The sequence below is a fragment of the Plectropomus leopardus genome, chromosome 15 (assembly GCF_026936395.1).
Source record: "Plectropomus leopardus strain MGB_pleo_1.0 chromosome 15, ASM2693639v1, whole genome shotgun sequence".
NCBI classification, from domain to species: domain Eukaryota; kingdom Metazoa; phylum Chordata; class Actinopteri; order Perciformes; family Serranidae; genus Plectropomus; species Plectropomus leopardus.
In genome coordinates this window covers 25,623,817-25,636,628 of record NC_142190.1, presented here as the reverse complement: position 1 = coordinate 25,636,628, position 12,812 = coordinate 25,623,817, and the positions used below count along the sequence as shown (strand labels likewise).

Genomic DNA, 12,812 nt, shown 5'->3' with positions numbered 1-12,812 from the left:
TGCGTGAGATGTCGACACCCACAGTCGCAGACAGGAAGTGTGACCAACTTTTTCCACCGTCCAGCCCTACCTCGGCACTTTTCATCACACCGCCTCAACTAATGTCATCAATTTTAGCCTGGTAGTGTGACGATGGCGCGTGGAACCGACGGGAGCGCGTGTTCCTCTCAGTTTAAGCCACATTCCGCTTAAGAAGCGCACACACTTCCTGTCCTCTCACAAAATGCGTGCACTGTCTCTTTAACTGAAGGGGCCGCGCGCAGTTGGAGCTGCAACCTTTTACAGGCTGAACCTCCGCTCACTCAGGACCCATTCATAAATAACACATCGTGTGGAAAAGGAAGCTCCAAACAGCATCTGAATTTTCATTCAGCGGACCGAGAGGCGGACAGGAAGCAGACATGTTCACCTCGGTCGGGGGCTGTGTTTCGGGGGCACGGCTGAGAGAGCAGGAGTGACTTCCCATGGCTGACCCCCCTGCTGATGGTTTTGACTTTATGCGCGAGCCGTCAGGAGGCAGCTTGATCCAGCTCGGAGCATTTGACAGAAAAATGCTCTTTTCCTCGGAGGGTTTGGTGTTTTCTACGTGCTTCCGCCTTCCTCAAGTGGTTTAAATAGCCCACCGCTTCTATCCTTTTTTTTTTTAAATTTTGAAATAAATGAATATACAGCAGAGGAGCCGAGGACCTGACACACCGATGGAGCAGTGAGTTATGGCAGCTAAAGAGGAACTGTATGCCAAAGTGACGCCGCGGAGGCAGCGCCAGACCCGGCCGAGCACCGTCAAACATGGGTCCACTCTGGACGTGCTGCTGACCATGGGCTTCCCCAAGACCAGGGCGTGAGTACACAGCTGCACTGTCCCCAGACACACACACACACACACACACACACACACACACACACGCACTGTAATACTGAGGTTAAATCAGGCTTCCCAGCAGCATCTCTGATATCCGCTCTCTAGCTCTAAAGTTTCATGCCTCCTCATTTGTGTGTCTGTATGAACATCAGCAGCTGATCTGGAGCATGTCCACCATGGTCAGGAGAAGCTACATGTCTGCTCTGCTGGGACCACATGGCCTATGGGGTCATGTCAAATAACCCTTATTTAAGCTGTAGTTTTGCTTTTGAGTCCACAGCCATACTGCATGTTCTTCAGTAGGGTTATACAAAATGATTACCTTGTAACTTATTTAGGTATATTTACCATTGTCTTGAGTTTGGTGTCAAATAATGCATTGACATCACTTGCATCAAAACTTAGGTTGTTTGTGTTTGAGGACACTGAATGCTTGTAGTCAGTGGTGGAAGAAGTATTCAGATCCTCTGCTTAAGTGAAAGTACTAATACCACCCTGTGAAAATACTCTGTTACAAGTTAAAGTCCTGTATTGAAAATGGTACTTGAGTAAAAGTAAGTATACTCAAGAAAATGTACAGTCCTGCAGACAAATCTTAAAACTACACATGCAAAAAACTCAGAAATAAATCAAACCCCCTTCAAAACTATAAAAAAAGAAGAAGAAAGAAAACCACCCCAAAAGTCAAAATTATCTATTAAAAAATAATAATAAAAGACTTAAATGTTTCTAAAAAAGTAATTGGCAATTACTTTTTGACTAACTGATTAATCAGCTAATCTTTCAGCTGTCCTGGGGTAATCTGTTGGGTAATTTAATTAATAACAAAACATCATTATATTTTATAAACCCGCATGTTATTTTGTAAAGTAACTAAAGCTGTCAGATAAGTACTGTGAAGTAATAAAACATTTCCCACAGAAATGTGGTGGAGTAAAAGTATAAAGTAACAGATTTTTCATGAATTTGAGGTACTTGTACACAAGTAAAGTAGATGTAGCTCATACTTAGTGCTTGAGTAAATGTACTTAGTTACACTCCACCACAGCTCATTGGTTAAAGAAGTATTCGGATCCTTTTAGCAATACAACAATGCAAATACACAAGTAGGCCCAAAAGTCCTACATTCATTTCTTTAAAAAGTTTGTATTACTTGCAAAATGTAGTTAAAGGTCAAAAATCAAAGTACCCACTTATACATATATGCAGACAGAGTGGCACCTCAGTATTGTATTTTACATGATTGCATAATTATTACTTATCATTAGCAACATTACGATGCCAGCAGCATGAAATGGGAGGTTTGGGGATCCTCAGAAAATTGTGAAAATCGAACACATTTTCTGCATTCTGGTCCATTTTTCTGCACGATTTTGTTTGCAACATTATTAGAAACTGCAAATATGTGTAGTCTTAAGCAAAAGAACACAACATTTGCCTCTGAAAATACTTAAACAAAGCACATGTACTTATTGATCAGTACTTATATACTTATATACTTCCTCATATAGCGTCACTAGCATTTCTTTTGTTTTGTTACTTTCTACCACCAATGTAGCAGAAAAACAGCAGCAACACTCATACAGGTGAAGTCTTTATGTGTTGTGGGTGTACATATGTGTCCAAAAGAAAAATACAAGAGCTCCTCACTGTTTTCTGAGTCACGCATTTTCCTTGCCAGCTCTCGTTGGTTTTCAATGAAAGCCTGATCCTGTGGGCATTCCTATGTGCTCCTCATCACCTCTTTTCTTTCATCCTTAAGAGAAGAAGTTGCCAGGAAACATGCATTGTCAGCTTGTGAATGTAGTCCATGTATTATGCGATTGTTTTTAAAGAATGACACGTGAGATCTGCTTGCTACTGTGGGCTCAAAAAAGAAATCTCAGTTTTATCATTCATAGTTATTGAATGGGACTATAGTAGATTGTTTATGAGAATTTCATAATGGAGTGTAAGCAGGCATCGTCATAAATGTTTGAGATCACAAGGCAACATAAGCATTGTCAATGAATTGGAGAGTAACTTAATTCAGAATGTAGCATTTATGTTGTTACATATGTCTTATAAAATCCTTCTAAACCTGTCTTTCTCCTGGTAACTAAGCCTGTTCATCACCAGCTTGAATCCATGCACACCTATAGCCTTGATAACGCACATACAGCCACAGACGCTGAAATGGTATCAAACTTTGATTAAAGTTCTGCATGGCTCAGTTTTTACATCTCAGCCTCGGCTCATTGTACGAACTCCACCTAATCACATAATCTATAATCATAATGTCCCCTCTCATTGTTGGTGTTGTCATTGACTCCCACATTATATATCAAGCCCGACAAAAGCCTTTCTGTATGTGCAGCCTGCCTCAGAATTGTGTCCCATGTAACAAAAGAAATCTGAAATAGTGCACTTTGAGTCTCTGTCAGCGGCGGCGGTAATCTCAGAGCGCTGTGATTAACTCCCAGATCTATTACTTGTTTCAGAGTCTGAGTTTTAGGATGTAAAACTGTCTCCCCAAGTGAAACAAGAGACTGAAAATTCAGAATGACTGTTGGCAGTTATCTCAGTTTTGCTAAGTAGGCCAAAAGTGTTGAACAGTCTTTTTTCTTTTAACTAGACAGATACAGTATCTCCAGAATTAAGCCTTTTTATCTTCGGCAGCGCTGGCTAAGGTCAACCAGGCTTTCACTGTTCCAGTCTGCAGCTCTCTTCCCTGCTGCCTAATGAACCGCTGCAGACACAATGAGAGACTGCGGTTGGCTATATTTGCAGACTCACATCTATTACTGATGGCAGACTAATACGCTGTGATTTTGATCGAAGCCATAAAATTATAATGAAGCAGAATAATTTAGCGTCATTACATTCAGGCCTGTCTGGTCTGATGTTAGTGGAGATACAATAACAACTAGAAGGGTACCCGGAGAGCGCATACCTCTGCCAAGGCCTAACACCCCGTCTCGCAATTTTATAAAAAAATGATTTTTTTGTGTGTGCGTCTGCCTTGTGCTTTGGATAAGCTTCAAAATTTAATAAGCTTTTGCTTGGCCAATGCTACAGCCTTCCACCAAGTTTTATGAAAATTGGTTCAGTAATTTTTCCAACCCCATCGCCAGAATATATAGCGTTTAAATTACATTAAACACTTCTGCAAACCACGGATACATTACATTTGCACGTTATTATATAGCAGATTTATCAAATATTTATGTTTCACCATTGCTGTGGTTAATGTGTGGATCAGGCACAAAAGCCACTTGGTTATGGTCTTGAAAAGATGAATATCCAGTTTTTGGGGCACAATCCCAAAAGAAAAAACACCACTGCTGAGTAAAAAACTCTCAGCCGAAAAACACTGATAGGTGGCTACATAAGTGACGCACAAAAAGTTGGCGGAAAAACTTTAAGGGATGCTACAAAACACCCACATTTTGTGTGATACAGAACATCCACATTTTGTGCCCACAAAGCTGCTGGAAAGACTGTTACAAAACACCCACATTTGACGCCTAAAAAGCTACTGGAAAAATGAGATGAGTCAGTACAAAACACCCATGTTTGGTGTCCAAAATACACAGCTACAAAAGCAAAGGAGACTACAAAGGGTCTCTTCAAAACACCCGCATTTTGAGCCAAAAATGCTGCGGGGAAAAATGCCGATGGGTCACTACAAACACACGCATTTGTTGCGTGTGTTTTGTAGTGTTTTATAAAAAAGGCTGGGAAAACACTGAAGGGTCGCTACAAAACATCCGAGCTTGGAGCTTAAAAAGCAGCAAGGAAACACAGTGATGACTCACTGAAAGCCAACTGGTTTTGTTGTTTGTTGGTCTCCAACAGCGGCCTTGCCTAGCGAACAGTTCATCCACCTCCGAATGAATTCAAATGTTATATTATGCGACCACAAACGTTCATATGACACATATATAATGTGCAAAATGTAACGTATCCATGGTTTGCAGAAATGAACAGAGCCAATATTTCTTTATGTCTGAGTCTTTATGTCATCCTGCTGACAAACAAAAACAATCGGACAAACAGAATGGAAAACATTAACTCTTTGACGGAGGTAATGACGGGAGAATGTACAGATGATTATCTAACTACTGTATAAAACAGCTGCAATGTTTATCCAACCCCTGGAACATTTCCAACAGTGCAGACTGTCACGTTCTACTCTTCAGTTCAGCCACCAACTCAGAGACACTGATGTAAAACTTCAGAATAACCATCTGATTTGCACATTTTGCTGCCAGGCTCTTCCCAAGACTTTGGTGGGAGAGGAAGAAGGAATAATAGCAAAATCAGTTATCAGTCATAGCTGCAGGGAACAAGGGCTTCATTGTGTCGGAGGAGTTTTTTTAAGCCAGTAGGGAGCATGAATCATGTACACACACACATACACACACATACACACAAACAGCCCCTCTATTTTAATTGGGGAGATTTTCTGCTGAGTCATTCAGGGATTGACGAGTGTAATCACATAGGAGCTGGATGGACAGTGGTCTCTCTCCCTGGTCTGATGGTGTCTAATAGTCGGAAGCAGGTTTGGAAACTGATCCAGCCGAGGATGTGACAGACACACAGAGTTTCATCGTGTTTGTTTCGTTTTTGGTTACTGTAGAGTGCTGGAAGAATCATTTTTGGTTTGACTAAGAGTTTCTTTGCAAGTTTTCATCCCCCTCCCTCCTCCATTAGCTGGTTTAACCATAGCTGCAGCCAAACGTTTGGGAACACAGAGGTCTTTTTTTATTGAATTCAGGTAGTTCTTTAAAAGGAATTTCCCTGGATAACAACAATTGCTTAAAAACGTGTTGAAATAAATACGTTTCAGAACTTATTTCTCTGTTATATCCATAATTAGTACCCAATTACATTTTTTCCCAAGAAACTTGCAGACCTGTAAAATAAAGCATTGCAGTTAAATCTCTTTAAATATACAGTGCAAATACAGGATCACATTTATTTATTTTATTGGCCTACAAAAACAAGAAAAAAAAAACAATAAAAAAATCTCCCCCAATTCTCAAAAAAAAAAATACTAGAGGTGTCTGTGGATTCTTAAAATGTCTTTAAAGGCATTAAATCAATTAATCTAATATCCGTAAGTCGTACTAAATTGTCTAAAATCAACCTTTTAAAATCGTATATATATAATCTAATATCTCTCTCTCTATATAAATTTTTTTAAAAAATTATATACATATATAAAAATTGTTGTTATGTCAGCATATCGGGTATGATTTAAATCATAGGAGATGCATAGAGGCTCAGTGTATTTTAGGTAAAATGTTTTTCAAACTTGGCAAAATGGAATTAAGGTAATGAAATCCCACAGGCAGACTGAGACACAAAATAGCCAAGAAATCCTGCTAAAAAACTGTATTTTCCAATTCTGTTCCACCTACATTTCTGCCATGCGCCAAAAAAAGTCTTGCCTTATGTTACAATAAACATTTGGCCCATCACTGATGTCAGTTAATGTTTTTTTGTTTTGTTTTGTTTTGTTTTTAATTTTGATTCATGTAAAATTGATCTTAAATTTGTGGCACTGAAAGTCTTAAACAGTTAAATCTAGCTTTCATTAAGCTGTAGGAACCTTGCATGGCCTCAGTGGCTTAACCTTTTAATAATAACTCTCTGTTCAGGTCCAGTTAGCATTCTTCTGTTATGAGAGAAACAAATTTCCTCTGAGAGCTCTAGGGATGGCCAGGCTTCGTTGTGACGTTATATCTTTGCTTGTAGTGCCTTTAATTCCTTGGAACCTGCTGCTATTTAATGATTACTAATCTTACTTTGTGTTCTTTCCTGCTTGTGTGGGACTTCTTGTTTTATTGTGACAGTGGTTAAACATTAATTAACTTTGTGCTAGTAAACTTTCTGTAAAATGTCCCACTCTTTCCTTTTGTGCTTGTTCAGTCTTTCCAGTGTATTCAGAGTCCCAAACAGGCCTTCCCTGACCTTTAAAACAGTATTGGTTTGTCTGTTTTCTGTATACAGAACATACTGTGTGAAATATATGGGTGTTGGTGCATGTATAGAGGAGCCATCTCTAGAGAAACACACATGATGGTGTGTGTGTGCATTTTTAAATGTTGGGCATGTGTCCAAAATAACTGGGCATACTGGAGTCGCACACCTGGAAAATTGGAAACAGCACTTATCACCCTGAAGAGTCACTGGCTGTCTGATTGCAGAGCCTGAACTACAGTTATTATACTTTTAACAAAGTGGAGAGCTGAATTTAAAACCACTTGAGGTTCTAAGTGGTTATGAGAAGTATTAGAAACTTTTTAACACCGAAGTAAACAGACGGCGTGGCAAATCTGCGGCCCTTTTGTGTGATCCATGCATGAAGCACAAACCTGCCTCAAAGCAGCTGCATCAGTAAAAAAAAAAAAGGACTGGAATAGATGCAGGGTACAGAATTGTGGATTGTACTTCAGCTATGTTTAGTGTTGTTGCACAGAGGAACGATGTGCCAATTGTGAGCAGGGGAAACAGGAAGTCGATGACAAAGATGTAACAGAACACTGAGTGCAGTGACGAAGGCCGAGTCCTTTTTTGCTCTAACTGGTGCTAACGAGATGTAGATGAAGGCATTGAACCAGAGCAGGAAAAGTTTCCTGTAAGGCAATACATGGCAATACAGGCAATACAATGTCGCTAAGTTTTAGAACAATGTGGAAACACCTGCACACGTAAGTCAATGCCAAAAGAGTTTATAGAAGACAACGTTTCGATCCTACTGCATCTCCGTCAGGTCAAAATGTTTGAAAAGACTGAACCACAGCTGTATTTATACATGATGCACACCGATAGGTCATCACCTTTATTCTGGAACTGTGATTGGTTTAAGATTTATATAAATTCCCATCCATGCCTTGACTTATTATTAGCCACAATGTTTTTCATTTCTTCTTTCATTTCTTCTCTTCTTTTTAGGGCATGTAGAGAGGTAAAAGTTCCTACAGTGTCACCAAGGTCTTGAAATACTAGCAATAATTACTGGTGGATACATGATGTCAGTGATTTTTGACTGATTAGTGCAGGTGGAGAGCATGGATGTTTCTACACCACACAAAGCGAGTCCATCGTAGTATTATAGGTTAATCTGGGTTTTTTTGTTGTTTTTTTATTAGCTGTGTCAGTGTTTAGTTAATAGAATATCAGAGAATTCTGAAAGTGCTCTTCACACTTTTCAAGAACCCAAGGTGACGTTTTCCAATAGCTTGTTTTGTGCAACCAACAACATCAAACCCAAAGATGTTTAATTTACAGTGGCATAAAGAAAGAGAAAAGCAACAAATCCTCACATCTGGGAAGAGCAAATTCAACACGTACTCACAAAAATAAGTGAAAAAACTTGGTTAGGTTTAGAGAACAAAAACATACCTGCTTAAGTTTAAGAAAGGATCACTGTTTAAATTTAAATTACTAGGTATGGGACGGAAGTGACATAGACTAACGTACTCTCTGCAGTCACATAACCCTCCTCTACCCCTGGTACTACCCCATACTTGGACTTTCTTGCTCTTTATACTTTATTAGCGTGTCCACCACAACAGAAGATCCTTATTGATTTTGCACTGGCATAGTTTTGTGTTGCCAGCAGGTAATATTAACACATTTCATGCCAACCATTATGTAATGTGTTCTTTCTTTATTTTTTTAAAGATTTTTTTTTGGCATTTTAGCCTTTATTGGATAGGACAGATTAATAGCGTGAAAGGGGGAGAGAGAGGGGATGACATGCAGCAAAGGGCCTTGAGCGGAAGTCTAACCTGAGGCTGCTGCAGCAATGCACTGCCTTCATTCATGGGGCGCCTGCTTCATACGCTCGGCCACCAGCACCCCATGTAATGCGGTTTTAAGAGTTTGTGTCCATTTCATGTATTTCTCTGAGTTCAGGCTGGTTGCTTAGATAACTGTTTAATTGACTAATCCATTCTGTACTAGACTGATCCCATGATGCTGGCCTGTGAAACTGATTTAGCTTGAAAATATTTGACAATTTGACACATGAGCACCACCGTACATAACAATTGTTCAGTATTTTTTTTTTTTTTTTTACATTTCTGCTGGGATATTTTAAGAGAATTGAAATGCCATGTTATGAATTAATTTGCTGCTATGATATTTGCTCCACATCCAGTTGTTTAGAAATTGTTGAATAACTGGTGTTTAATAAAATCATACAGTCATGCAAAAAAGTGCCCTTTTTTTGGTTGATAGTGAGCTCCACTGAATAAAACACGAAAATCTAAAGAACAGCACTGTGTTGTATTTTTTTAATAGTAATTCAACTATTGAGATAGCATTTATACAGTGCTTTTTCATGTAGATGAAATTGTCCTTAGCTCTCACACATCAGTTGTCTGTTTCATTGTGCTTCAAAGTCTCTGTGGTTACTGAGCTGTACCATAACTAACTTCATGTACGGTAATTTCTTTTTTTTTCACCCTGCCAGCGCGTGAAACCTTTTGTGTGTTGAAGAGGAAGTCTGCTTACATGCAGACTGTTCTCCTTCCTAACTTTCATAACTCCTGCCGTAACAATAACAATTACATCTCACTTTTATCTAATGTGCAAAAAAGCATCACAAGAAACCATGCAATTTTGTATGAGGGCTCCCCTTAATAATTTCTACACATAACTTTTGCGTATACATCTGACACTTTGGTGTCTGTGCGAGGAGCTCGCGAGAACAAACTCTGAGCTTGTATTCAAGACAGCTAAGAGGAAGTCGCCCATTTCCGAAGTGGCTTGTGACCTTTACTGAGCGCTTTGTTGAGCCGGTGGTTTGAGGGCGGCTGAAGCATATGTCACTTGCAGATAGGGAGACAAGTCTGGTATACGGACTCAGTTATCAAAGTTTTCTTGTTAAAAGAAGAATGCAAACTTTACTGCCTGGTTGGAATAAGTGCTTAAAAAATCTGCTGCTGAGGCTTTGTACTTGCTGACAAATCCCTTTTCAGCTGACCTGGGTGCAACCTGGGAATCAAAATGTTTTAGTTTAATTAAAACGAGAAGGTCTCTCTTTGGGTGTTAAAGGTACATTTTTTTGAGATGGGGTTGCATGAGGTACTTATCCAAAGTCAGTGCATTGCATACAGTAGATGTTGGTTGGTACACCCTCATTTTGGAAAAACAAACAGGAGTACCTGCACAGAAGCTAAGCAATGTACTGCAATGGAAGGGGTGGCAGAAAAACATATTTTAGCCACCTAAATAAGGCCTGTCTGAACAGTCAATAAGAGTCTAAGTGGACACGATATTTAGAATAATTTAATGGCTTTACCTTGCTGTTTTATGTCCCTTTCCTTTGGCTCTACATTTTCTAAACTGTAGAACCTCAATATTCCTACACGTAAGCGCAGTTGTGCTGCTCACTGTATTACGCCGTAGATCAGGGTTCTTTGTCATTTCTGTCATAATCACACATTATTATTTTCTTGTATTTGTTTTCTCTTCCATAAATTGCTAAAACCCAAACAGCTTATTGCAGCATAATACAGGGTAGTTATGTGTAGGAATACAGAAGCTCTATTGAGAAAATGCAGTGCCAGAGGCATTGGCGGTCTATCGGCAAGGTAAAGCGGGGAAAATATACTAAATACAGTCTGCACATAAATTAATAAAGTTGTTTTTTTATGTAGGACTTTTTAGGTGGTTAGAATACATTTTGTTGCAGGCCCCCATCCACAGCAGTACATTGCTCAGCCTCAGTACTTCTGCCTGCTTCTCTAAACTGGGAGTGTACTGACTGACATCTGCTGTATGTAATACACTGACTATAGATAAGTACCACATACAACAACACTTAAAAAAATCTGAACGATCCCTGTAAAAGAGTTGTTTCAAAACATCAGCCTTCCAACAAACCATGGCTGGAACTCTTAAATTTCTTATGACAGTCCTGTTCCTGGGACTTTGAAGAGAGCTATGTGATGCATCACTATTTTGGCACCATGCCTTGTGCATTCTTCGTGAAATATTTGCTTTGTGCTTTGACTTGTTTCACTGACGTCACTCACACAGAGCTAAAAATAACAGTCATTCTAAATTGGCACTCTTCACTTTTGGTTTGACAGAGGTGCTGCTAATCATTAGCTCAATCTGATAAGCTTGATGGACACCAAGAGAAGAATATTATTAACATCCTTTAGTCACACAAAGACCCACATAGTTCATTAAATTGTGTCAGTCTCTGACTTGCGCTGTCTGCCTCTGTGGACTGCAGCTCTCTTCTCCAAAAATAATGATGTGAGAAGAGGAGAAGCCGTTCCAGACACTGGCTGTACACAGCTAGCTTTGTTAAAGACGTGGTACTGAAACTGTTTGCTCTGTCAGCTGTGTAAGAAAAGCTTCACGAGGATACAACACCAAGAACTTGTCTTGTCAATGACCCTAAACAAAATGTTGTGGCAACCTAACATTCAAACAATCACCACCAGTCACTCCCAGCAGTAATGGAATAGTTTAACATTGTTTGAAATATGCTCATTCGCTGTTTTGCCAAGAGTTAGTTGAGAAGATTAATCTCTTCTTTGTTTAAGGAGTGGTATCAATCTTCTCATCTAACCCTTGGCAATAAAGCAAATATATGTATGTCCCAAAAAGTCAAACCGGTTTTTCTAATATTTACACTAACTCTATCATGTGTTACTTGTTAATAGTGGCCCTGAACAAGCTTAACAAATGACAAATATTACAAGATTATTAGTGTTATTCCCACAAAAATGGTCTTTTACGTCATCTATGCAAACAACTTTTTACGACCCATATTTACATTTATTGTTAGGTGGCAACCTCTAGTGGCCATAGTGATTGTGGCAGGAGCAAAGGAGGAAGTTAGGTCACATAGTATAAAAAGTGACAAAATCTGCATATAGAGTAGGTCGGAGTGCACACAGGTGAAGTGTGCCTATTGGGTTTTCTATTTCTTTTCAATCTATTAATTAAACAAGTTTTTTTTTCTTACCTTAACCTTCACTAAGAAACCACTTTCTGACAGAGCTCTAGACAAACTTCTCCCAACAGCAGTCAGGATGTTAAATGGTGAAACAAACACAAGACTTTGACCTGGGAGACCACTGTTTGTGTCCCATGTGAAACCAAAAGTCAAAGTTGACTTATTTTACCTGACATAGACAAGTAAATTGACATAATGTATGGAGCTAACATCACGTACATACTGTGAGGTAACTTGCTGCCTAATTTAAGTTACGTATGGCTCTGACTCATTCACTGGAGCGACGCTTCACAGATAGCCAGTCACTCAAAGCAGCCCGCTTTTAAATATGCATAACTTTAAGCCTTAAAAAAATATGAATGGTTGAGTTATACAGAAATTCAACCCACCGTGGGGATCTATGGGAATTGACTCAGTTTGGGAGCCAGCCTCAAGTGACCATTCAGAGAATCACATTTTTACGCACTCAGGTGTTGGTTTAATTTTTCAGCCCTGGAGTTTGCTGCTTGAGCTAACTAAGTAGTTTTGGTGCCTGACTGCAACCATTTCACAATGTTGACATGTTTGTGAAAGTGTGACCAAACTGCGACCATGTATATCTTTTTGGTATTCATTGACAACGACCTATAGAGAATGTTAAGTTGACATAGTGCCGGGTTAGTTTTTGGGCAAGCAACAGTATTTAGACAAACTAATCATCCGCAATGACGTAGATCCATATGACTTGGCAGCGCAAGTCATATGGATCACAGACCCGGATGCTCTACTTTCACTCACATGCTCGGACACTGTAAACAATTGTATACCAAGTGTATACACTTTGGTAACAGAGATAACAGAGTGCGTAACTAACAGCGTAACAGGATGGCACCCCTGTCCCACAAGACATGGTGCAACTTCACAAACTCTATCCTGAAGTTCAGGTAGGAGGTTGTGTTGGTTATTGCTTTGCTGACATGAAAGCATCATCATTTT

At 39.4% G+C, this 12,812-nt stretch overlaps 1 protein-coding gene across 1 annotated transcript in view; it reads left to right on the top strand.

Annotated features, from left to right (window-relative positions):
- Positions 1-33: 33 nt before the first annotated feature.
- The window catches only part of ubash3ba (ubiquitin associated and SH3 domain containing Ba), a 28,772-nt gene continuing 15,993 nt past the window's right edge, over positions 34-12,812 (top strand). The window contains exon 1 of the mRNA XM_042499165.2: positions 34-841. Within this exon, the coding sequence (XP_042355099.1) occupies positions 714-841 (128 nt within the window). The 5' untranslated portion in view covers positions 34-713. The remainder of the gene's footprint in view (positions 842-12,812) is intronic.